General features: G+C 45.3%; 1 protein-coding gene across 3 annotated transcripts in view; it reads right to left on the reverse strand.

Moving 5' to 3' along the window:
• Positions 1-26,888, reverse strand: part of AXIN1 (axin 1) — an 88,250-nt gene that overhangs the window by 37,748 nt on the left and 23,614 nt on the right. For all 3 annotated transcript variants that reach the window (XM_068908507.1, XM_068908508.1, XM_068908506.1), the window contains exon 3: positions 3,188-3,328. In XM_068908507.1, the coding sequence (XP_068764608.1) occupies positions 3,188-3,328 (141 nt within the window). The remainder of the gene's footprint in view (positions 1-3,187; positions 3,329-26,888) is intronic.

Raw genomic sequence — 26,888 nt, forward strand, 5'->3', positions numbered from 1 at the left:
ACAACAACAAAAACCCATAACCCATTTTTACTTCCTCTGCAGACAATCTTTAAGGAAGTTGTCTTGTGGGTGAGATGCAGGACTTTGTCATGACCAGAAAAAGCAAAAAAGATTTGGAGGAGGCTTCTGGGTACAAGTTGTATAAAAGTGCAGTGGTTGCTAGACGTGAAACAGAACTGCTCAGTCACTGACCGTATTGAGAAACAACTTAGTCTGATATAGCAAAAAATTAAGAGGAAAAGAACCCAGGGAAGTAAAAAGGTCTGTCTGACATTCAGAAGCATCTCAGCAAAATCAGAAGATACCCTGTCTCAAATCAGTTACTCCAAAGCTGCCCAACATTTCTTGTTCTCCAGGTATGTCAGAATGGACCCCGATGTAAAGATGACTGCCAAGTTTGGGTGAAGGACTGCAGAGCTCCTGTTGACTTGGCTGCACTAGGTGCAGAACAGTATTTCTACCTTTGGTCTTTGGCCCGGCAAGCTATGTCTAGGGCACAGACCGTGAGAGAAATTAGTGAGTTATTCCAGGCAGCCCTTAGGAAGACAGGTGGTATCTTTTGCGTTTTGCAGATGGGTAACGTAATGCAGATGATTTGGACATAGATGACCTGGAATTTTAATGAAATTTTGGGTATCTGTCTGACAGTGAGATGACAAACTCTTATAGCTCCCCAGAAGGCCTAGTTCTGCAAGGAAAGGCTGTAGTAGTCTCAAAGAATCACAGAATAATTTAGGTTGGAAGGGACCTCCGGAGGTCTTTAGTCAGCCCCACACACAAAGCAAGGTCAGTCTTCAAGTTGGATCCTACTGGAGCCATGCTGGGAACACCTTCCGACGAGTCCACAATGCAGGTACAGGTAGACACAGACACCCAGCTCCTCTGACAAACCACCGCTGAACTTTTCGAAGCTTCGTGCTGTGCCAAGTCCAGGCTGTTATGCTGCAACAGTAGCAGTCATGAACCAGAGGTACTTCCACGCAGGGCGGACAATTGCAGAAGCTGTATTTTTTCTCACTGAGCAGTCCAATAATTAGTTATAAAGCTATATGTTACAGAAAAACAGGCCCTTAAGCTTGCCTAAGTTAGTGCAATTCTGCTCATCTTTGCCACATGTCTGTCAACAAAGAACAGGTGCAAACTAAATGAATGGGCATGTCAGATGCTGTCATTGTCAAGGATGTATGGGGTGAGCTGAAAGACCTCTATATGTCCAAAGCTTCTAGTGTAGCACAAGATTTTGTACTTGTAGAAAGCTGAAAAGTTGGATGCTCTGTTTAAATTAACATTTGAGATTTCAGGGTTACAGAAAATTCCCAAGGGTGCATTTCCACACACGTGGATGACACAGAAGGAGGGCTTTGCCAAAGTAAGAGGTCCCCACTTGGGAAAGAATGCCTTGAACTCTCATTTGGTATTGAAAGAGCCTCAGGGAGATCTGGCAAATCCTGAAACATCATATTTCCCAGGAAACACATTGATGGGAGGCTCCACAGGTTGGGATTTACAAGTTCACTGCTACTAGCAAAAAACAACTTAGGAATGAGTCCTTCACACGGATGTAGAGTAAAAAAACAGCTTGAGACTCTGGCTCCCCTGCCCCACTGTGACAGCAGTCATGGGTGATGACATCTCGTACACATCTGCCAGGTGCGAGAGCAATCCAAGCCCGTGGAAGGGGAATGGATGCTTTGCAATTCCAGCCGTTTGGAAGGAACTTAATGCACCACAAAGAGGAAGACTGGAATGAACCTCCTTGTGTATTTTAGTTTCTTCAGTGCTAAAAGGACGGATATATTGCCTTGTCTTACAGTTTTCATCAAGCCATGACACAAGGTATCTGCTATAACAGTGGCAGAGGAAGGAACCTGCTGCAGACATAGAGGCCTAAGCATGATGTGGAGATTCCCCAGTTTCACTTTCTGAACAGTTCTGAATCCATTAAGGCCATGAGCTTGCAAGAAAACATTTGATGAGATGAAATGGCTGGGAATAAACGATAATGCATCAGTCTTTACCGTCCCCTCTTGCCATGACATGCGCAGGTGGAGATTCTCCAAATTTGTGATAACTAGTCAACAGGCAGCAAAGCACAGCCTCGACTGGAATTATCATTAGAAAGATGCTACTCCATCCTCAAGACCTATATCCCCCCATACCCAGCACATCCATGCTGCACATCCACTCTCCCAGCACAGTCCATGCTGGTACATGCTTACAGAAGTGACAGCAGGTCAGCAGGACCCTCCGTGAGCTCCGATGAATAGCTTCCAGGAGGTCGAGATTCTTTTCTTTTTGAGTACACTTTCACCGGCATCCTACAGAGCAGCTACAGAGGCTTAGTCAAATTATCTTCTGTCTTCAAAGGCATCTCAATCTACTTAGCTTTTCTATTACACAGACCAAGAGAAAGAATCTGGCATTTCATTGCGTAACATTCCCCATTACAGTACACTTTGAAGGAAAAGCTATTTCCCGACAGGCCCAAGGCATAGAAAAAACTAAGGTAACACTGGAAAGCTACTGTGAGGAACCTGGAGGTGAGCCCAAGTCTTCTCAGTTGTAGGTACTGTCCTAACCCAGCTTAATCTTACGATCCGCTATGCAAAATGAGGACAACTGAATGCAGAGGTACAACTGCAGGTGTGTTCTACCTGAGCTTTGGACAAGAAGTCTAAGAAGTTTCTTGAGCTGTATTCCAGCAAAGAGCTTACCAGAACTCTTCTTGTGGCTTTTATTTGGTAATCAGCCACCCAAATACTGTGTTTTTCAGAGGCAAGTGGGAACTTTGGAAAGATAAAAGACAGAAAAAAGCAATGGTACAAATCTTGACTGGATTGCCATCTGATTCATCCTAATGGGGAGGAGCCCCCAGAGAGCTCACGTCCATTTGCACCAAGCAAGAAACACGGCAGGAACTCCTGCCAAGCATCATTTATTTTAGCCCACGCAAAGCATTTGACATTGCAAATGTTCCCAAGATGGCAAGTCTGAGTAGTCCGCAGGATGACAAAGCAACTCAGCTCAAAAAGAACACTTGAATGATCATGACCTTGGTCTAGTCAGATATTCTCCCCAACACCATCTGTTTCAATGTCTCCCCTGGACAAACACAAAAGCTGCACCACCATTAAGAAACAAGCATGCTACACTCCATTTATTGTCACATCAAATTGAAGTTACTTACACGCTGCTGTCTGTCAGTGACATTGTATCTGCATCACTGGACATGCTCTGCTGCTCGCTGTCATTGGCACTGGTGGCTGGTGCCAGGGCATATCCCGTGTTGACATAGTAAGGGTTAACGGGCTCTCTCCATGACCCATGCCTGGAAGAAAAATGAAACAGAGTCAAATTAAAAGGAGACGACCTTGACCTTACAGCCACCGGTAAGCATCTGCATCACTGGGCAGAAGGACTCTGTCCTATGACTATGTTCATATTAAGTTGCTTTGGTAGAACCATGAACAGGTTTACTCATAACTGGAAGTAAAAGGGGATTCATGGAGTAATGAAGATGATATTGATAGAGTTGAGGAAAGAGAGAGTGCAACCTGTATGGAAGAAGTCCAATTCACATGCACAACTTACTGTATCTTGGCTAAGTGCTTGGCATTGTCATTTTATGAGCAAGGCAGGACATCTAAAAGCAGTATCTAGATAATGAGACAGCATCTTTCTCGGTCAAAACAGGCTTTGTTCTACTTCTCTGATTGTGATGGATGTGTAGCACAGCTCATCTATTCCATGCTTTTTTTTTTTTTTTTTTTATCCCTTTTCACCCCACTCCAATACACCTGCCAATCGAGGGAGGTAAAGGGAGAAATGGTTGTTGTTTACAGCCAAGAACCTAAAGTAGACCTCAATTGTCACACTTGGGTACATCAAACACTTGCAAATTCCATCAGCAAAAACCGTCTAATTGCACAGCTTTTCCCAGCAGACAATCTGGCCATGGATCTGTGACGGTTACTTCGTGCACAACCACACACCTTGCCTTGCAGGCAGGTTATTCAAGTAAATAAGCAAGCAGGTCAATCTTCTTCTCTTAAAGAAAACAGCAGGAAGAGAGGCCACCTGCATGAGTTAACTTGGGGAGACAGTTCCTTGCATAGAAGGAGACCTGGATTAACAGTGAAGAAGCTCCTGAAACAAGTGGGCAAGTAGCTCCTTAATGCTGGCACTACCACTGGCATAGAAAAGCGACTGCTACCAACATGCCTCCGACTCTGTTACACCGCAGGACACTCACACCATACAGTCGCCTTCGTCTTATTGTTAGTACAAGTCATTTTGTAATTTGCCAGAAAGATGAACAAGCTGAAAGGTTCACACTGGCACAGTAACACAGCGCCATTTAAGTCCCCGCGCTCCCTGACTACCTCTCTGCATGAAGAACAGCACAAAAGAAATTAAAAGCAGCCATCCGCACTTGTAAGACATCTTAAAGTTGATGAGTTGATGTGTTCTTCAAGGTCTGTTACCAGCTCTGAAAATCAGAGTCCTGTTTAAATTCAGATCATGAAGCTCACCAGCGTCATCTTCTATTTATTAATGCAGAAACCGGCACCTAGCTTATATGGCTTGTAATGGAACTTGGCTAAACACACCTCCAATGAGGACACATCCTGTGATTCCCGCTCCTTGGCTCTCCTCTGAGAAGCTTTTCTCGCTCTAGTGCGGTGGTCAAAGTCCCACCTAAAAACCAGTCCCTGATGAGTTTACGCTTAGACAAGAGGAGAGGAAAAGCAAGAGAAACATGCAGACAGAAGGACTGGAGATGCGGAAGAGGGCACGACACCAGCAAAGGGAAAAGCTGGCAGTTTCCACATATTTTTAAAGAGTATGAACCCAGGATAATCATCCGTTGATAATACCTGCCGGTCTCCTCACATTAGCCACTACACAAGCTGGAATTAGCAGACAACCATTTAAAGTAAAGGTTTACAGAATCTGTTAATAAAATGGAACTAGGCGTCCAAGGATGAAGTTTAGCAAAGTATTTTAAAAAACAAATTAAACAAGGCTATAGCCCTCAGCTAATAATCTACTTGCGTAGTTCCTACTCCCCATGCCTTTACGCTTCTAGAAACCGCAACAAACTATTTTCCTTGTACTACAAGGGGTCATGGATACTAAAGAGAAGGCAGTGTGCTCACAGGTCACCATGAAAAATCACGTTGCTTTAGGTTCATGAGGGGGTCAGTTAGAAACAAATGCACACTTTTATTCTGACAAAGAGAAAACTAATACTTCACTTGCCCCAAAACAACAGAAACGTCAAGCTATTTCTGCTCGTGTGATTGAGCTCAGCGTAGTGCAAGGGTGATGTAAAGAGCATCCAACCCTGAGTCACCTGACGTTCTGCACTACTGTCATAAGTGAAGGGCGTCTTGTGAAGTTTTTCCACTGTCCAGCGTGATACAGCTTTGACCAGTTAAAAACTCTTACCAGGGATATCTTCTAGCATACAAACTTTCCGACTGTCACTTTAAACGTGCGGTGGAAGATCCTCATTTCTATGCTCCCTTAGATTTCAGAACAGATTTCTAGGGTAAATGTTTAAGGCTGGAAATAATTTGAACAAGTTTCCCCTAAAAAGCGAGGTATAATAAGCCAAAATCTTACCACCACCCATTCTCCACTTCTTCCCTTGCATAATGGTCAGTTCTGAATATTAAAGGAGCGCTGTGCAGTATAGCCTTCCTGTCAAATTTGATATGACAGTTGCATGATGGAGGCAGATACAGCCTCTTAAATTGAGGTGCAAATGATGGATAGGTCAGGCCTTCCCTGCGGGCAAAGAGAGGATGCTTTTTGGATAACCCAATTAAAATGTAACACCACCTTCTAGTGGACCTTTTGCCAGGCCTCTCTGGAAGCGGAGTGGGTTATTCTAGCAGGATATTAATAAAGCACAGCAGATGACTACAACATACCGAAGAAAATGCACAGACTCATCAATTTCTCATTTTTATCAGCTGATCATGTAGAAGAGAAGGAAAACATCTCCCATCTCCCCGGATTTAGCCCTGCTGATATGGCAATGCTTCCTATGTACCGGGTTTCAAGAAGTAAACAAAACCTTGCAGGATTTTTAGTCAGCAGGGAAAGAGCGAGGGCATGCTTCCGAGCTCAGCAGCACCGGCACTTTTTAGCAAATCAAGGGAACCGGCGTCTCATCTGCATGGAAGTAGCGGCTCCAGCTGAGGTCCCCCAGGTGAAAGTCAGTGCTTCATACAGGGATGATTTCCCATTCTGCCACACGCCGAGCTCTGAAACATCATGGCGGCTTTCCCCAACTTTGGGTCCTGAAGACGAAGTGACCTGTTTTACAGAAGTCATCAGGACTTTTGCTTGTCAGGTCTTGTAGCCTTCCGTTCCCTCCTCTCTTTCTCCCCCTAGCTTGAAAACCTCTGGTGCAGAAGATCGGACGCACGTGTGCACAAGACCAGTCGGGGTGGAGGGGGGGGATCAGAGCCATGCCCCTGTGTTTTTCGCTAGGAAACCACCCAAAGTAGAACTGAGAGACAAGTGGTTCTGACATAGGGAAAAAATAAGCAGCCCTTTCCCCACGCCACCGTTGCAGAGCATTTTAAGAGCTCATTGGGTATGAATCTGAGACGGTGAAAGGAATTCGCTGGGTAACACCGACCAGATGGGTGCCGTAGGGCTCCTCTCCTTTCCAGAGCATTTGAGACGCAAGAACCCCCCTACTGAACCGTACGTGGCTGTGAACTTCCCTCCGAGAATACAGGAAAGAGTTTGGTCCCAACTGTTGTATTTAGCTAAAATTACACACTTAAGCATGTATACAACAGGGATTACTTACATTTTAGCTCTGCCTCTAATACATCAATGCAAATGTAAACTTTTGGTAAGCATAAGTACATGGAAAGGGTATAGGATTTCAAAGCAATCATAACAGGTTACATTACTTTTGAGGAATCCATCTGTATTCAATCCTTCTCTTAACGTTCCCTCTCCCTGACAACTCTCTTCAGCTGGCTCATATCACTATGTGAATGTTTTGTGCTGTGCCTCTGAAGAACGCTTTCAACATCTATTAGAAAGAAAACATTAAAGGAACGTGGAGTCTAGCAAAAAAACGGTCACTTCTGATCTGGGCGGGGAGGCTGCTGTAAAAGGGATACAGAGACATGCGGAGCGATTTGAAATGTCAGCTGAAAACCTCACATACCAAGCTCTACGCGGGGATGAGGTCAATAAAAGGAAAGGTGAGCCGTTAAAGTTAGACTTCATACAAATTCCTGCAGACTTCCGGAATTTCTTTCATACCTCTAGGGCAGTGTATGTTTTTGAAACGAACATGGAACATTTCACATGGGTATAGCACAAAAATAAAGTAGCGTTTCTCTGTGGATCTCAGCTGCTCAACCCTCAAAACAACCACGTATGGAACAAGCGTAATAAGGATTATAGTGACCGAAGTCAGTTTGACCAGCTGCCTTTACTTTGGATAAGGCCCTCCACTGATCACTGTTGAGTCTGATAATACTGACAAGGGCCAAAATGGTTGCAGGAAACATCTCCTTAGGGTTTCCTTCTACCTGCTCAAAGCTTATTTTGCATGTTTTCTTAGCTATATTTCCCCCCCCCCCCCCGCACGAAGCTTAATTTCCCACTCCTTACACCCAGAATGGCACAAACAACGTCAGATCTTGGAGCTTCAACGTACGAGAGAAGAGAAGCCAGGGCAAGAGGAGAGAAGACGCAGACTAGCCAGAATTCCCACTGCACTGTGATTCCCTGAAAGCATCCTTTCCCATTCCAGCCCAGGATCCTGAGTTTCCTTCACACAGTTCCACACTGATGGCTACTTCAGATTAAAATCAAAGAGGCAAAGTGCCAAATTTCTGCCAGACACACTACTCTTGGCTCTGAGAAGAAAGGTAGGGCTCCCTGGGAAAGAATTCTATCATCACCACCATCCACACTGCACAAAAGGTTTCACAGCTCCTGTCCACAATGCCAAACCCACATGGCGCTCCCTTCACTTCTCAACAGCTCCCTTATCTTCTTCACTGGTATTTCTAATTAAGCATGGAAATAAAAACCTAAAGCAAGTAGGAAACTTCCTTAGAGATAAAAGACCTCTAAACACTTAAATTCTGTAGAATTTAAACTGGCATTGTAGAGAACAAGCTGAACAATCTTCTAACTGTAGGCCAGTGCAATATGGTCTTCCTAAGTCTGCTGGCAGCTGCAGTGCTGCTGTAGCAGCTCCTACTCCAACAGGAAAGCTGATTGGATGAATCTGTATCATTGTTACCATCTTCTCTGGCTCTAGAGCTGAATTTTTATGATAGAACCCTCTTCTGGAAGAAAACGTTGACTCAAATAATTGAACATGGTGATTGTGACAGAAACCAGGTAAGCTGGCAATCCTCCTCTTGTCAAGATTCCCCACTTGGTTGACTCAGAGAAGTTCATCTCCAAACTCCCTGGCAGGATGGCTAGGCACCTCCAAATTCCTGTGCAATCAAAGTAGTAGCTGTTTTGAGAAACTAGATTAGTAAACCCATGGGATAACGGTTCATAAAGCTGACAACCACAAAAAGCCAAAGCATTCTGCTTAGGTTTGCCCTAAATAGCGCTTTTAGAGTATTTCCTCCCATGACATACTCCGAATTTTTGGTTATTTGGGTGAGCAGCTCTTTTTTAACACGAGGGAAATTCCATTTTCTAGACAGCTTGAGCCACAAGGCAGCTGACAGACACCCAAACCTCACGAGTTGCCCTGGCAAGCTATGAACAGCATGAGAAGTGGGGACTGGGGTACGCCCCAGGGAAGGACACCCTAAACTCTCACCACAGCAAGCAAGAAGCTTGCGGCAGGTCTAGCCGCTGAGATACCCTCCTTCCTCTGCAGCAATGAGGAAGCCTCATGGCAGGAGACGATTCCTACTTTTCCCTTTTGGTGGGTGGAGGTCAAGGTGAGGTGTCCTTAAAGCAGGGTCCAGAGACCATAGGACCAGTGAAGTGCAGCAATTAAGTGAAATCCAGTTACTGATCCTCTGGGCTCCCACCCTGCTTTTTCACACCAACTTCTGACAACCTAGTTTAAGCTTTTAAAGTCCTGTGTTTTTAAAGAAGATTACTCTATCCAGAACTACACTTGCAGGAGAAAACCAGCATAAGCATTACACTTAACTTGGGTTTCTCTGGTCATTTTGCCTTCGTGACTGGGAGGATGCAGTCTAATGCTGAGAGATCCTTCCCTCTAATTATTTTAACATTTACCAGTTTTTCACTGTGAAAAAAATTAACTTTTCCATTGAACAAGTTACGTTGACCTCCCCGAGATTTCAAAACAATAGCTTGCTGACTCTCTGGTTGGCAAAACACATTCAAGCAGAGCTCTCTTACTTGCTATATTTACACCTCCCAACAAGTGGGTAACTGTCACATCCCCTGTGCAATACTACATTTCATTATCACAGCCAGTCAATCAAATTAAAAAGTGCACGTGTTAGCTTATGATGTGTGATCTGAAGCAAATCCCCTAAGCATATTTAAATAGCACATGCCGTCAATTAGCTGACAACAACGTCCAAGCGGCAAGGTCACCTTTACACAAGAGATTAGAATAATATCTACGGGGACGTCCGAGTTAAAATGATTACCTTAATCTACCAACTGATCAGAAATTTTCAGTTTCCAGTCCATGGTACCATCAACCACCACCAAAGGTTGCAATAAACTGGGTACAAAACTATTAGAAATATCCCAAAGTGCTCACAGCATTCTCCAATAGATCATCACCGGTATGTTTTGGAGCGAAGAATGAAATGTCTACAAAGAAGCAAAGCTAAAAATCTTTACTCCTGCCTGGATTTAACCTGCACTAAAGACTCAAAGAGTCCAGTTAAGAGGTTACCATTGGGGATTTAGCTCATAATTTGATTGCAAATCCTCAGGGTTGTTCCTCTAACAACTCTTCCCAATTACTCTGGGTAGTCAGACACTGCTGTGCATTTTGACTTTATCACTGTCAATGTCAAGCTAATCACATGTGTTCTAGGCAAGGGCAACTTCTTCAAAGATCACATCAATTCTGGACAAGTTAATCTGTTCTTTGAGGTCTCCAGATGGCTCTCTCCAAGAAAGTTAACTTGGAGCTCTGCAGTCTGAGCACAGCAGCCCAAGTGTTCTGCAGAGCATTACAAAGAAACCAGATCAAAGTTGTGTCTTACAAAAAATGAAATCTAAAGTTTGAAAAGCAACAGCAGCTTGTCACTTGTAGGCTTAAAGATGACTTCTGCATGCTCCAGCTATCAGGGAATTTATGATTACAGTCTGGCTTCTAAAAGCTGAAGCAAAAAAAAATAAAAAAGATACTCTAGCACTCCTTGCCTTTGCAAATCTGCATCTTTTTCCATGCTTATTCATCCTCCCACACTGGAGGAAGAATTGAAATAAATAAAAACTTAAATAAAAGTACAGATAAGGGTTCTTCTCCTCTTATATTCTAAGACATTCAATTCCATTTGAGGAGTATGCTGAGATTATTTTATGGGGAGCTTCAGTAATTATTGCTAAGCATTAAAGTGCTAAACACAGGATCCACCAATCTGAGTTTCCAATTTTTAACTCCTATGCATTTACCAAGGACATACTGCTTCTCGGGACTAAGGTTACAGAAGATGCATCCATTCACCCCAGTAATTTGGATTACAGGATACAGAAGGATAGGTGAGAAAAATGACCTAGATTTTCTAAGAATCTACGCAGAAAGCTGAAATACAGGAAAGAAAATCTGAAACAGCTCAGAACCATTCCAGTGATTCTCCCCTTTGAGGAATCTTCCATTTGACCACTGCTCCTTGAATCCAGTCTTCAGTAATGATGGTCCCACACTACGGCATAAATACATAACCACAGATAGCATCACTGATATCAAACCACTTAATGTCCAACCTTAACCAGGCAAATAAAAGTCTTGACGGACTAAATACTTGGGCCGTATTGACATATCACCACTATAACTTTCTTAAAAAAGGCCTTCAGACACCAGGACGTGACTACGACGCTCCGAGGAAACTGGAGAATAAGTCCCTCCAGATTTCATCTGGCCATGCTTCTACAAATAAGCCCACCAACGACTTCGTCTTGACAGAGGTGAGCCTGTGCACAGCCTTACTCACCCCAGTGGAATTCTTTATTCTGTTTACAGTTACAGTTTTAAATCAAAACTGTAAAAAACCACAGTTATGCTGCCACAAAATAAGAAGTCAAGTCCTTCCTAAAAACAATGCACATTTTCCCTTGAATCAGATCAGACACCTCATTTGTTTAATAATTCAATATACAAGAAATGAATGAAAATGTAAGCCAAATTACGGGCAATACACTGTCTGCACATCAGTTACTAGGACTGCTTAAATCATCTTCCTGGAATAAAGCGAAAATAGCAGAACATTTTGTCCTGTTATCTTTCAAATAGTAATGGTTATCTGCTTAGGCTCATTTCAACATGTGAGTCAACTTACACCATCACATAGCTTTTCTAAAAACTGGGCCTCTGTGAAAGGATTAATACAAATCCTAGTGCACTATGAAAGGTTGACGTTTGACAGGCAAGTTTTCTATGAAGTATACAGGACAATTATTTGCCTACATTCATTTAATCTGGTCCATTGTGAAAATCAGGCAATATGTCCTTTGAAAGAGTCTCACTGCTTTGGAGCAGCCTGGCTCCATCAGTCCTTCAGAAGGGCCTTTGCAGTAACTTAAGAAGTTACTGCGTGCCGCGGCTGTCCAGGCTATATCGCTCCCACCCATAAGCAACACTCATCTCCATGCCGTGGCCTTTATCAGACAATACTCCATAGGAGCATTGGCATCCTTAATACTGTATGGGAAGGGACAGATTTGAGCTGAGACTGGGATGTGCTGAACATATACACCTAAGTTGCCAGAAAAAGTTGCCTCAAAAGCCAACACAGGCACAGAAAGCAGATAATTCAGCACGATCTCCTTTCCCCCAACTTGAACCAAGAGCTGAGGAAAATTCTGCAATAGCTGGATAGAGGAAACATTTCTCCTTCGCTGACTGGCTTCTCATGGTGAAATTACATTTATATTTAAGATGGCAAATGATATCTATGTGTTTAAGTGGGTGAACAAACACACCAGCCATTTCAGAGAGCGCTGCCAGCTCCCGGTGATTCTCCCAGATGCTCTGGTAACTCAAGGTGGGCAGAGACAAGAAACCCCCCGCAGGGAGTCATGGGGGGGCTCTGCAGGGGATCCCACGCATCTGCCCAGGGGTTTCTCTTCCCCAGGAACGCAGGCCAGGCAGTTGGGAGCCGTAAAGGAGTCGCACAGCAAACATTTCTTCCCAGAACAGGCAACAGAGAGCAATGTGCAACCGTCACGGTGCAGATTTAAAAACCCCACCAAACCCCTCCAATGTTCAAAGCCTTCCAGACTATGCCAAGTGAGCAGAGCAGCCATTCCTCCACTCCCCGCACCCTGATTTCAGAGGAGGAGACTTCCTCTGCAGACAGAATAAACAGCTGAAAGCATCTCCCAGACCTTCAGCCTTGGGCAGGCTTCACAGACACCCACACGGCATGGCTTCCACCCCAGAGCATCCCCCCATCTGGTCCAGCAGCTCAGCGAGGCCTGAAAGGGCCTTCGTGAAACAAATTACTTCCAAATGGTCACCTCTGAGGCTCAAAGGAAAAGGGGAAGCCCAGGTTTATACCTGGGTCTGCTTATAACCTAAAGAAGGCAACAGCTCCACTTAAAAAAAACACCACCGCCTGCAAACTATCAAATTAATCCTGGGATTTCAACAGCTTTTCTTCATTATTTTTCATCTCAACTAAACCACAAATTTACTTAATGACTAAACCAGGCAAGCAAGTACTTTGTTTTCCAGACAGCGGGAACCTTTCTAACGGGATCCAGGTTTTCAAGAAAGCACATTTACCTAATGTCACGTGAAGGAGCGGGTCCGTTTCCGAGATGCATTTGATGCCGTTTTAATGTCCAAAATCACAAGCATTTCAGTCGGACTATGAGCAGGCCAAGCTCTCAGGCCAGGCAACAAAAGAGTAGGGAGGACAAGGACACGCGCTACGCAGAGTGCGTCAGTGCCTCTCCAAGCCCGACTCAGGGCCCAGACAGAAAGCAAGAGGAATACAATAAGAACACTGTGTTCCAGGAATCATTGAATAAAGAGGAGCGCATGCTTTTGGCTAGCAGAATTCAGTGCTATTATTCTGTCTGCTGCTTTTTTTCACTGTCTGAAGTAACACTGTTTGTCCACGCTTCTATGAAATGGAAAGTATTTCCTCTTCCCTGTTCCTTCCAAAGAAAGATCTGAGAAGGCCTGGTATAACTGGGCTTAACTGGGGATTCTCCAGTGCCTAAACTAAGCTTTGTCAAAATCCTGCTCGACAAGAAAGGGCTTATGAGGAAAAAAAAAAAAATTATGAGCAGATTTCTCTGCAAGCTCAGTAACGTAGACCAGGGCCCACAGGATAACAATAAGCTTTTGGATGGGAACAAGACATCCAGCTTCGGCCAATGACTTCCCCTCCTTCCTACGTACTCATACAGGCTTTAGCTGTCTGCCAGATATTCGGGGACTTGGTCTACGCTATGCAAGCGTTCAAGAATATGAGAGAGGGGCAGGGACACCTACAGATAGGTGGCCCACACCTAGGGAACAGGAGCCGCTGGAACCAAAGTGGATTTAAGACAGTATCAGCTCAGTCCTTTCTTACATCAACAAAACTCTTCAGGAGGGCATAAAGCCCCCAGATGCAATCTGTTGTCCATACTCCTTTCAGTGATACGTTTTCTGATGCTCCAACTGGAACAACGGTGTAGCTGATGGCTGAAATGACTGGGGAAGAGATTCAATTCAAGTGGGCTCTGCTTTACAAAGACTAGTTGCAACTTAGGCATTAAACTGCTTGCTTGTACCACTGGGCTGGTACTTACCACAGACTGTGCAGTCCTATTTAAATCCTCATCAAAACAATGGAAAGAAACTCAATAATCATTACCAACTTATTGCCAATAAATCTGCTATTTTCGTGGAACTGCAAATTTGGGTCGATGAGGCACCTGACTTAGTCCCTCAAAACAACCCAGCTTTGTTCCCCAAGAGCTGTGACAAAGATTTACTAATGAAAAGGCATATGGGATTACTGAGAAACTCCTAGCAATAATCCTGCACCAAAAAAGGCCTTATTTCACTGAATAAGATCTGCCACACTAAAGCCTATGAAATCGTGTGTCTCAAAGCACAGTCGCTCACTGATGTCTTAACTCCTACAGAAGAATACCAAAAAATTCCCCCAATTGAACAAGAACCTTCGAGGTGACCAAACTCTGACCCCAGCTGATAAGAAAACCAGAAACATGGAGGGCTGGTAAACCTGGCACAGATAAAGCTGAGCGAGTCAGAATTTAATAGCTCTCCCAGAGAGAAGATTCAGCTGATTAGAAACATCCTAATCTTCTCTCTCAGTGTATATTAAAGGTCAAGAAGTGGGATCAGATTTTGGCAGCACATGAAAAAACAACTCAGTAGACCAAAAGGACCTTCACAGAGATGTTTCAGTCCTTCATATTAAAAGTTCCTGCACAGCCTTATTTAACTTCAGTTGCATCAAGAGAAAATAGTTAAGTTTAAAGTCAAGAGACCATTAGACCAAAGTGGGGCAGGAAAGAGGGTCCCCCCAAGAGAGGCAAGCAGTACTTTACAATGAGCAGGAGTACATGAGCATCAGCTATCTGCAACCATAACAGATAAGTAGGTCTCATATGTATACCACCATGAACTAGAGCTTCTGCAGTAGCTCTCTGGAGTCTCACAAGCTCCCGAAATGGGAGTCATCGGAGGGTACTTGTTAAAAGCTACTTGTTGGATCATGTTAAAAAATGGTAGGTTAGATCAACAACAACATACTGGCAAGCTGCAAAAAGCGTTTAAATTTGTTCTATCATTTACTGCTCAACTCTGAAGAAATGTCAGCATCGCAGTAAACACATAAATCGTAACTCAGGCTTCTGGTCTCTGTTGGGAGCCCGTATTCTGAAGCTCCTTCCTCAACTGGAACTGCTGTAGCAAATAGAGTGCAGTGGTTGGGAGGGGTCAAGGTGGACTCAGCTACACTATTCTTTTTGCAAGGCCCATTAGAGGTTCACAGCAATGACAAGTCCCCAGAAGAAGAGCTATAGTAAGCATAACTAAAAAGAATGAACCACATAGAAACTGTATCCAACTGAGATAGATACAGTTAGAAAGATCTTTCCTTTTCTAGAAATATATATTTTTAAGAGTTTAGCAGATATTAACAGCAAATAACTTGCTGTTGTCCCCCAGAAAAGAGGCATATAGAGGGAAATTAGTCATCTGAAGATGTTACAGACAGATTTCCTTTTAAATAAGGACTAAAGTAACTTTTCCTTACATAGTGCAGAATGAAATCTCCATTCACAGTGCTAGCTTTGGGGCTGTCACCTAACCCCACATCTCTGGCAAGACCTGGAGGCCAAACCATCCCTGCATGGAGATGACACAAAGTCAGATTTACACAGGAATAACACCAGCGGATTCCGTTTCTAATTTCTTACAGTTGTACTTCTACAAACAGGGACCTAAATTCACTAGCTGACCGGCAAACCAAGAGCAAAGGATTCTGCAATGAGAAAGATCAAGATCTGCAGCCTGTCAACATCTGACACCAGCCTGCACATGTGAGTTAGAAATACCTACTGGCTGCATAGACCCCGAACATACCTAGAAGGCTCCTGCTGGGCATGCCCCACTCCTTGACAACATCTCCAGAGGCATTCACTGAACAGTTCACGGTGCACGAATCAGTTCGCCTCATTTACATGGATAGTAAAATATAGGGGAAAAAAGGCTGAAGAAAGCAAGGAATAAAGCGCTGCCCACACAAGCTGCACAGGAGCTACCAAGGGACATTGCAACACCAGAAGGTCCAGCTAAACTGCAAGCCCGAAGGGAGATGAAATTCCTTCGACGTTAGCGCGAGACAGTTACAGAAGCTGTCGGGAGGCTTATTTTTGCTCCATCCCATTTCTGGACTACCCCTAATAGCTCACGGACTGGGCAAGTCCTGTGCTCATTATTTCTTGGTGCACTTTACAGCAAGGGAAACATAATTTTAAGAACTATGCTGGGTTTTGTTTTTATTTTTGCCTTATAGGATTTTTCTGTTTTGGTTCTCATCCATTAGAACAGGCAGATATATGAGCTTTTACCTTTACTACACAAATTCCACAGCATCTTTTCATCTGGTATACATTACTGTGAGGATATATATGAAGTACCATGTCCATTTAAAGCGCTGTAAAAGAGCTGTTTCAACTCTCATTCCGTTCCTATGTATCTTTATGCAATTAAACGCAGTTGACGGTTCCGCTTAAGAAAAATCAGTGACAATGCAAGGAATGTGCCTTTTGTTCTAAATAAATTAGCTACCATTCAGACAAAAGCCAGCTGAATTTTTTACCTCAATTTTTTAAAGACACAACGCTAGGTGATCAAGCTTCGTACGCTTCCGTTGATCTCTTCCTACTCCCTCAAGAATTTCTGAGCACAAGCTATTTGCTGCCATTCAACCCATTTCAACAGGGGAAAGAGGCCCCAAAGACACTGCGATAATTAGCAAAAACGGGAAGGTGGGTAGAGACTTGAAGTGCTCTGAATAATGATAAGGCCGTGGCAAGTGCCAGCAGAAAATCTTCATGGAGAAGAGACCTTATAAATGCCTCAACTGCAGAAAAAAGTTTCAATCATAGCCCGTATCTTCGCAGACACCAAAGTCAACGCACCCCCACTGTAAAAGCCAGAGCTTGGGAAGCCCCAGCACTGAGAACTGGTTTCGTTCTGAGTTTTGGAGGGCAATGGGTGAGCCCAAACCGCTGGGAATTTGCATGACGTGCTACTCGTACGTTTGTTCGCTCTTCCTTGCGGCCACCTTGCGAGGAGAGCCTGCACCATGAAGAGCAGAGCCTGGAGCAGAGCCGCATGGGTGGCGTGCCTAGCTGGAGAGACCGCCAGGCATGGAAATGCTGCCAGCTGTCGCAACTGGAAACAAAATCCTGCGGGGGAAAGGAAAGGCTGGTTTGCGTGTAGGGCACAGAGCGCGAGAGCTGGAAAACATTGGAGCCCCCTTACACAACATGCACACACCATCTGTTACAAAATGCATATGTGCTGTACTGCACATACGGGATTTCTTAGCCCAAATGGGTAAGACAAAAATGTTTTCTCTGTTTAAATGCTTTGTCCCTAAGACATCAGCAAGAAGCAACTTACAGTACAGAAAAAAATTGTCTTCTATTCACCTCTCTATATCATACCCCTGTATCATACTATCTGTTACTCGTCCTGCGTTACCTCTGCAGAACTTTGCCTATTCAGGGCACAGGACAAATGAGTTGGTATTCGTCTTTTCCCCCTCTTTGTACCTAATCTAGCCTACATCACCCAAACCTTACGCTGAATGCAGTGTTATTCACTTCACTGGAGATTTTTCTGTGGCACTTTTCATAAGTGAAGCATTTATTTACAGTGTTATTCCGGAAGAAGGAAATGCTGTTTTTCTCTTATGTATACGGAGCCAACTGCAATGCTGAAATAATCCACATTTTCTCAAATTTTGGATGCTCAATTTGAAATACCCTGGGCTAAATACTCAGCTTTTTTTTTTTTTTTTAAAAAGACTTCTGCCTTGATGCATGCTCAGCGCATCCGTAAATCTGATCTGGGGTTTCACACTGAACATAGAAGAATCAAGGAATGCACAACGATTTTCTCCCAGCGAGAAGAGCTGTCTTTACAGATCTTTGGCAGAGATGAGCGTGGAAGCACTTGCATTTCTCTGCTTGCATTCTTCTGCCTCTCTCATTGCAAGTCTTTTTAACTATGCAAGAAGTAACACAGGCGCCCTCTACACCTTTCCTACCTGATCTTTGTTCGTTCCCCTGGCGCTAGCCATCCCGTGAGCTGAGCTAAGCAAGAATCCTAAAGAAAAAGAGTGTTCTGGTTACACACATGACAAAGTAGCTGCGAGAGCAGAAAAAGTTATGCAACGCCATGCGATAGCACCGAGCATCAGACTTGCACCACCCCATGTTTAATAAGGGGCGAACAATTCCCAGGACCTCTCTGCTGGGTAGCTTCATGGGCTCAACCAGCACAGTTAAGGTCAGCTGACAGCCTCCCCCCTCAGTGGGGAACAGGGTTTTTGCTCCTCTAACCTGCGATTCATCTGCACAAAATAGATTTTTACCCTGTCATCAAACTGGCAGAAACTAGTCAGTGGGTTACAATTTTTTATGAGAGGATGCAGACAAAGTGACAGACATGCAGATACAGCAGATCACGTGAGCATTATTCTTCTTCTGCCTAATGGGGCTGAATGGGCAGCTTTAGCTAGAGCATCCAAAAACCCGAGAGCATCTGGAAAACCAGCTGCAACACTCTACACAGCCTCATCTCTTGCTAGTTCCCCAGATCAGCAGCTTGCTGCGGGAAGATACTGCTCTCCTTACCTCCTCCCCTACTCCTGCTCAAAAAGCCTTTTTTTTTGCTGAGTGACTTTTCCTGAGGATTAGTAAAGAGACCCTGCTCACCCAGGGGTTGATGAGCGTCTCCAGAATCAGGAGCGGTAGCAACAGGTATTGGAGCGTTCAGTCTCTGACGTCTTGGCCACGAGCATCTTCAGAGCAAAGAGTTTTCAGAGATTCTGGCTGCCAACTTCTAACCACCTACCAGAGAGCTTGTGCAATTTTCAGAAGTCTATAAATTAGCCAAACTTGGATAGCTTCTCATATGGACAGCAAAAGGTATGTTCACATTACCACGGCCCCTCCCACCCCCAGCAACCCGCTTGCCAAATGATACACGCCTGCTTCAAAGTATGAAAGTTGGAAGGTTATCAATGAAAAGTCAATTGTGAGACTCTGACATGAGCAAAACAATGTAATTTCCTCCCCCTGTTTTTGCTAAAATTTGCCAAAAGAATTCAGCCCGAGGCAGAATCTCAGTGCAGAAGAATACCGAACAACACAGTCTGATAAAGACATGAGCAGCCTGAACAAAGTTTTATATAATGGGAAACGTTAGGCAAGCACGACTACAGTCACTGGGGCCAGCTACGCCTATATAGTAAATGAGTGATATTTTAAGATTGTTATTAACTCCCCTCTTTCAAAACTACAAGTGAGTCCTGTAACATGAGTCATAACATCCTCGGCATAAATTTTGATCGTGAAGTTGATGAAAGTACCCATCCCCAAACCCGTGTGTGAAAAATGTGGCTGAATTAACCAAAACACGCAGGAGCCTGTGACATCAATGTCTGAGCCTGCAAATTGGCATTTACAGTTGGGAGAATCTCTTGCGTGGCTTGACGCGACAGAAGAGAGACCTGCGTCCCACCTTGCACTGCCAGGACCTTGTCACACCTCAGGGAGAACAGTATTGCCAGCGGTTCTTACTCTAGGACTGCTCTTTTACAGCTTCGTACATATATATCCACAGGACAATGTAAAATTAATTCTTTGAATAAGCGAGCAAATACAGAGACTCATCTGTTTTGTTTGTGAATAATGTAACTAAGTGCTATCGCAGCAACTGCTCAATGCCGTCATCTTCTCTGCTTAAGACAATAGCAGATGTCTATATATTTTCTGCAGACAGGCATTCGCTGTGCAGCTTTAAGGAAACATTAAATGAACTTAGGAATTCCACTGTGGATGCCTTATGGAGATGCTCCACAGGCGGGATTGCTTCATCACTACCCGTGGGCAGCAGGCTGCCTGCCTGGTGGGACTGCCTGCTGAAGGGACCAAACCTCTTACCAGAATTTCTGACCTCCAAACGTTCAACTTTGCAATTGCTCCCAGTCACACCACCGGAAGCCTACCTTAGTTCAGATGAGCAATCAGAGTAACTAATCAGGCTGTTTCTTCAGCAGCAAGAACAAGGCCCTTCCCAAGCAGCTATTTCCTGACACTAACCTTGCTAATAACCCCTAGGGTTTATTCTCTGGGAAAAGTTAGGGAACAGGTTGGGACAAAGCAATACGTGCAGATTTCCTTGGCTGGGGCCAACTCAAGGAGTTCAGGAGGCCCCACGCTGGTGAGCAGCAGCCCCTAGGATGAGCGATAAGTATCTTCATTTACTGTTGCAAGTGCAGTTGGCACACAAAAGGATGCAGTGTTTTTATAAGGTGTCTAAGCCCCACATCTTTGCTCCTATAAAACAGTGGGTTCTTTCATCTGCACCAGTCTTGGAGGAACCTTGCAGAAGAACGTCAAGAGGAAGAGACGACTTATTTCTGTGGACTTTTGCTGGCCAGGAGGAACTATTATTTGAGCTCTTGAGGACAGAGCAAGAATGAAGGACTGGCTAAAGGAAAACACATGAGAAAGAAAAACATCAGATGTAGGACCAACAGCAGAGTAGCCTCTGGAAAACACTTGCTTATTTAAGGTTGGTGGGTGTTAGGGGGAGGAATAGACAGAATAATGGGATGTTATTCTTTGCTGTGAAAGAGGAGATACGTAGCCACCGTTAGCTCTATTGGAGACAGAGTCCAGGCATGGAGAAGCTGTTAAGTGAGCTCTGTGCTGTTCCTCAGGACACTGTCCATGAAGACTCTGGTTTCATTGCTCAGGACAAATGACATTGCTGAGGAAAACATCTGCCAAGGAACAGCTGTCTCCCTAGTAGTTCAGAACAACTTCACGAAACGTGATAAAGAGCCAGAGCAGTGAATATAGCACCTGAATGGTGTCTGCTCAACTGCTAGTCTTAGAAAGGAGACATGGGCAGAGTGAACCAATCAGGAGGAGATAAGTAGAGCCACTTGGTTTGAGGGAAAGGGTCACACTAGTCTGGAAATCCAAAAGATCCCTTGGCTGTCACTATCCTGACTATTTGAGAATAAGTTTACTGATAGAGGATGTGTTGGTGGTCCTTTTGATCCTTCAAAATCTTGCCACTTTCTCATATGACAGCTACCAGCAGGCCAGTGTCCTCTACCTGGCTGAAACTCAGCCAAGTAGGGCTGGTGGAATAGAGATAAGAAAGAAGTCTGTTCAAACAGAAGTTTGAAACGTGAAGGACTTTTACTTCTAGAGCAAGAGAAGATTTTGACCCAGTTTCAGATTTTAAGTCCATCTCCTAAACAAAAGCAGCTGAAGTTTAAATGAGCCAATTCTGCAGATCATTACACTGCTATTACACAATTCTTTCTAATCCCTGAAGTGTGGAAGATGTGCCAACGCCAACCCAGGCACATCTTTGTCATTTCAGCTGGACTTCCAGCCTTTCCACTAAAGATTTCATTCTATTAAACCATTCTTGACAAATGCCAAACACTAACATCTCCCAAATATTTATTGTAATGTCTTTGGCTATGCTACCACAAGTACCTAAATTCCCCTTCTCAGTTGGAGAGCTATCTAGACCAGAGGTCTCCAAATCTTTCAGCCTAATAAACATTACAAAGGCTCATGAGCCCCTATGAGAAGTAAGGGAGAGATTGTTTGTGCCACAAAAGGAACAAAAATGACCAGCCATCCCCTGCTGGCTGTTCCCCTCCCCTGAAGGACTTGGCCTAATCCTCGCCATCCTACAGCCCTTAAAAAACAATGAGCCAAGGAAGGGGAGCAACGGCTCTGCATACTGATTCCCCCTCCCCAGCTCGGATGCGGTTCCTGGAGGACCACTGTCAGCCAGCTGCTAAGAGCAGCCCCTTCTGAGCTGTTGGGCTAAGGCAGAAAGTTGCTTTTCATCCCTCCATTTCATGGGCTGGCCAAAGAAACTATCTGGCTGGTAGGAGCTCTCCTAGGCTCAAGTGATGCCAGCAGAGCTCTTCCCACAAACCTCACTGGGTCTCCCAAAGCCTAGCAGAGAAACAGGCCATCAGGTCTCATGACCGCCTCGGCGCTCTCAGAGCCAGCCCCGGAGGCAGCTCATTTCTACTCCTTCTCCAACACCCTCATTGCTAACACAGCACCCATCAGGTGAGGAGGTACGCACACTTGTGAGCAAGCCAAGCAGGGAGCAAGAGCCCCAATGGCAAAAAGAAAGGAGAAATATGCACGTCGGAAACATGGGATCGCAGGGGTTCTCGAAGCTGCCACTGTGCCCCCAAGCATGCCGTGCTAAGGCCAGCCCTGGAAGTGCTGCTATCTCTAAAAGAAGCCATCATGGAGAAGGTAATGTTATAAACCTATAAAGCAAGGTTTTACTGCTGCTGACTAGCTGGGACAGGCCGAACATGTAATGCAGGGAACAGAGCATGATTTTATTAGCAAACACAAAGCCATCCAGGCAGAGTGGCCCAAATGGGGTGGGTTGAATTAAGAGAACAATAGCAGTTAATCGGATGGCCCTTTATTTCACGTGTCTTCAACTTGCTATGCTAGCAAATACTTAAAGCAACTTGGAAATACATTTTCAGCTGAAGGGCCTCAGCTTATTAACATATTAGATTAAAAGCAAAATAACTGAGAACGTAACATATCCCTGATGATGCTCGTTAAATGACTAAATCCAAAACACCAGCAGTCCGCGAGCCTCCCCTTCTTTGGAAACCTCCTTGTGATCAAGTGACTCTCTGCCTGGTTCAGCCCAAGTCAGTGCTTTTCAGCTCTATTTAAACTTATCCCGATGGTCTTTCACTGCTAAACACTCGCTGCTCCATCGCCCAAGCGCGCGGGGCACAGGAGAGCAGCAGACCCCTTAAGCTGTTCAGAGGAAGATGTGCTCAGATTCAGACCAATCTCTCTGAAAATGGAAAAAAAAAAAGAAAAGAAAAGAAAAAACCCAAACCAACCATGCTGCATCAGAATCTAATGCTAACCACGTTTCAAATTTGATCACGGATTCCAGTTCCCCAAATAACAAAACAATAGACACCAAGGAGGAAAAGTGGAAGCTGCTGCTGGGCGAAGCCTGCCACGACATGCTGGCTGAAAGCGCGCTGGGATGTAAATCCTGCGTCGGCGGGGCTGGGGCTCTGCGAGGCAGCTGCCGTTAAAGGAAAGCCGTCTTCCTCCCCGCTTTTGAAGCCGCCTGCTCAGCCTCCTGCCTTCCTCCCTGCTTTGTTTGCAGCGCTCCTCACCGGGGCTGGGTGAGGAGCAGTATTTACGCTGCTCGGTTTGCCCGCAGCAGGAGAGATGGGACTAGACGAGCAGAACCTCAGGCAACCAGCACCGAGAAGGGCACGCTGGGTTTTTAATCTCCTTCTTGCAACAGGTATCCCTGCAGAGCCCTTAGGATCGCGAGGTGCCCCGGTTTTGTTTTACGCCTAAGCCTGTTTTAACTCTTTGCTTTGCAAAACAACTGGGCAGGTGAGCAGAGACGATGCTACTTTAAACACAGCATGAGGAACAGTCTAGGCACCGCATATGGCTGAAATCAGAGATTTGCCACAGGATACCGTTACAAGTGATAAGGCGGCCGCCTGGCTTTCCCTTTGTCAAAGGATTCCTAATCTTATCCCAGATCAGACTTTGTTCTTGCTAACTGCCAGCCCTACAAACTCTGCCTAGCCTGCGCAGGGCCAGGCCCACAAAGGCAAATTAATTACATCAGCTGCAATTCACACCTCTGGGTGCTTTTGAAGCAATGTGTGAAGTACTTTTGCATAAGACAGTTGGAGGGGGGGAAAAAAAAAAGAAGTACTGTAACAAACTGAAAGAGAGTATTTCTGTTTTGGAAGGAGCACCAGGGAGGTTTAAATCATAATACCCCAAAGAGGGAACTCGGAGGGATGCAGTTGTCTCAGCGCTGGTCCGTGTGTCTGTCTACCAATCCATCGACTCTAACCGGACTCCTCCCGGATCGGACATGCCAACAATAAAATCACCAGAACCAGGGCTCAGCTCATTATTTCCTCATACAGATGCCCAATTAGGATCTAGTCCCCTTCCTCCACGAAGGGTCAGAGACAGGGGAGCTTCCCAGCAGTTACAGACGGATGCCCCTGCCCACCAGCAAGCCACACCAAAAGGAAGTTGCAGCTTCACTAATGAAGATGCCATTCCTCAAGGGCTGGAAAATCCCCCATACTGGTGTAAATAGTGAAGCTGTCCGCTCCCGGCAGCGGAGAGAGCAGGGGCCTCCAAACGTCATCACTGCGCAAGCAACACATGAGCATGTTTTTCCCAAGGCGACCTTTGCAAAACGTCCTCGAGGTGAGCAAGGCGACACTGTGTGCGAGACAGCAGAGAGAGGATGCCCCATGCCAGCTTCAACCAGCGGCGAAGAGGACACCACCAGCTAAGCGTGCAGTTGTTCCCACTGTCTAGCACCCCGCAGTGAAACTTTTAAAGTACTCAGCCCCACGCTGGCACGGCACAGCTTTTAAGGGAGAAAGACGAACTCCCTTTCCTATAATTCCCTGTAAGCGCATCACAGAGGGGCTCATTTTACTCTGATAAAAGACAAATCCCAGTCGTGCACAGAGATGAGCGCAGCACCGAGGGGAAAACTCAGATTTGCCTAAACCATGCTAATCTGGATCCTAACGAAGCTGACTGCGGCGAAAACATCCTAAGAGACGTCTCCATGCTTCAGCTCTCTCCCCACTTCCCTCCTGCTCCTTCCCCTCTGCTGCTGCAACCTGGAGACACTAAAGACAAATAACAGCGGTTTAATGAGGGATGTGCAAAACCTTTACATGTCCCCGACTGCTACTACTTGGAGGCTGATGAGACAGACAGCGGCCCCGAGCTCGTCCTGGTGGGACGGCACGGGAGAAAGGCCAGCAGCCTTTTGCTTGCCCGTGACCACGGGGGCACGGGAGGGGGCACCTGGTCCTGCCCCAGCCTCACTTTTTATACCAATCTCCACGCCTGAGACAGGTTTTAGCTGTTTTTTGCAAGTTTGGTACTCCTGACAGCGACCACACGCTGCACAGGAAGGCTTTCCAAAGCAATTAGAAAATTTAAATGAACGCTAAGGGCTAATTACTTAAGATAAAGCAGCCGCTTATCTCCCAAATGATTTTACCTGACCCTTTGGTGCATGGCAGTTCTCCTCTGAATAAAAATGTGAGCTGTTTACCCAGGGTGGGATTTTCATGAGGGCCTGTAGGTGTGTCAAGACAAGGTCAGTAAGGAGAGATTTTTTTTAATTATTATTATTAGGCCAACACATACAGCTCGGCAAAACCAGCAAGCAAGCTTTCACGCCCTCGTACCGTTCTTCAAGTCTAAGAGAAGCAACAAACTGAAAGCCAAACACAGGCTGAGAACAAATGTTTCAAGTTAAATATGTTAATCAGATAATTTGAGAGAAAACAATGATCTGCACTCGCAGAGAGGTCAGCAAGAGGAGATGCGGTGGAGTCTGCTGGAGAGAAAGATACTTGGCCTCTGTGAAACGCTGAGGTTACATGGTGGTAAAGCACTAACGTCAGAAAATAAACACCTTTGTTAAATTCATGATTTTTAGGATGAAACAGCAGTGAGACGTGTAATTCCCAGGCTCATCTCTGCAGGCATTTTCTAGGCCTCCGCTAGGAGCCAGAGCCGAAAGGTCACAGACCGAGCTGTCAGTTTGTGCAAAACCAAACTCAGCCACTGATAACTGGCTATTTCTGTCCTTTCCCTGAAAAAGCTCCCTCCGGCCAGCGCGTGCGCGGTTTCTGGGAGGCGCCTGGGGGCTCCGCGTAAATGCAGCGATGCTGCCTGCCCAAAGCAAACTGCTCGAAACGCAGGTATTTCTCTGGGCCGGGAGAGCAGCAAGCGCTTCGCAGACGCAGGGAGCCTGCACCACGGAGGCTGCGCAATGACAGCCACCACCTCTCCCCGCACAACCTGCCTCCCTCGCACCCTCAGACCGTCGTCGCAGCTATACCACCACCACCACCACCGCCGCCGCTGCTACAGAAGGCCAAAATCTTTCTTTGCACAGCCTGGAAAGAATGCCAGCAATTTCACCGACAAGACTCTCCCCGCCGGCCTGCAGCCTCCTGCAAGATTTTCGGAGCCGTCCCTGCGCGCTGCCTAATTCCAGCTACACGCCGCACACCGGCAAGTTATTCGAACCATTTCCAGCCCGCCTTGCTGCGCGCGGAGGTAGAGTTGGGTGTGAAGAAAGTATTCATTTAGTTAACTCTGTTTTACTCAGCAAGTGGAACAAATTTCATCACCCCCTACGAGTCTATTATGTTTTCTATTTATACCACAAACATTTGGTGCACAGCTCAGGAGCAGCAGGAACAGGTGATGTAATGCCCTGTACAAACAACATTCTGTTCATACAGTGGGAAAATAAAGCGCATTCTCTTGGGTTTCTTTGATCACACTTAAAACAATCAGATTAGAAGTCACAGATAACCCAATACATACTAGAGATGAAAGGGCTCTGGGGAAATAAATCACCCAAAGTTAGATATTAAGCAAGATTTCTCTCTCAACAATCAACTTATCTGTGGATAGGGGAGGAATGACCATGTGGTTTCAAAATCCTGCCAGGCATTTTATTTATTTTTATAATACCATAAAGCTACTCCACCCACTTTTTCAGAATGAACGTTGCATTACACAACACATCAAAGGGACTTTATGGCCTAAATTAAGCAATAAAATAGTTGAGATTGTGCGTTATGCTGAAAATTGGCTGCCTCCTTGTGCCTGGTGAGATGGGAGGCGAGTACCGCATGTTTCCAAAGCACCTGGAGAAAGCTCGGGGCGGAATGGCCTGGAGTATCAAAGTGTGTGGCACTCGCGTTTAATAGACCAAAGTAAAGGTCTAGGCCGCCAGGGCCCGCTGTAACCCTTTCTTGCCCAAGGGCTAGCACCAACTCTCAGAAATTCATCGCTAGTCACAGGGTATCATTGCT

The sequence above is a fragment of the Struthio camelus genome, chromosome 15, assembly GCF_040807025.1.
Source record: "Struthio camelus isolate bStrCam1 chromosome 15, bStrCam1.hap1, whole genome shotgun sequence".
NCBI lineage: Eukaryota > Metazoa > Chordata > Aves > Struthioniformes > Struthionidae > Struthio > Struthio camelus.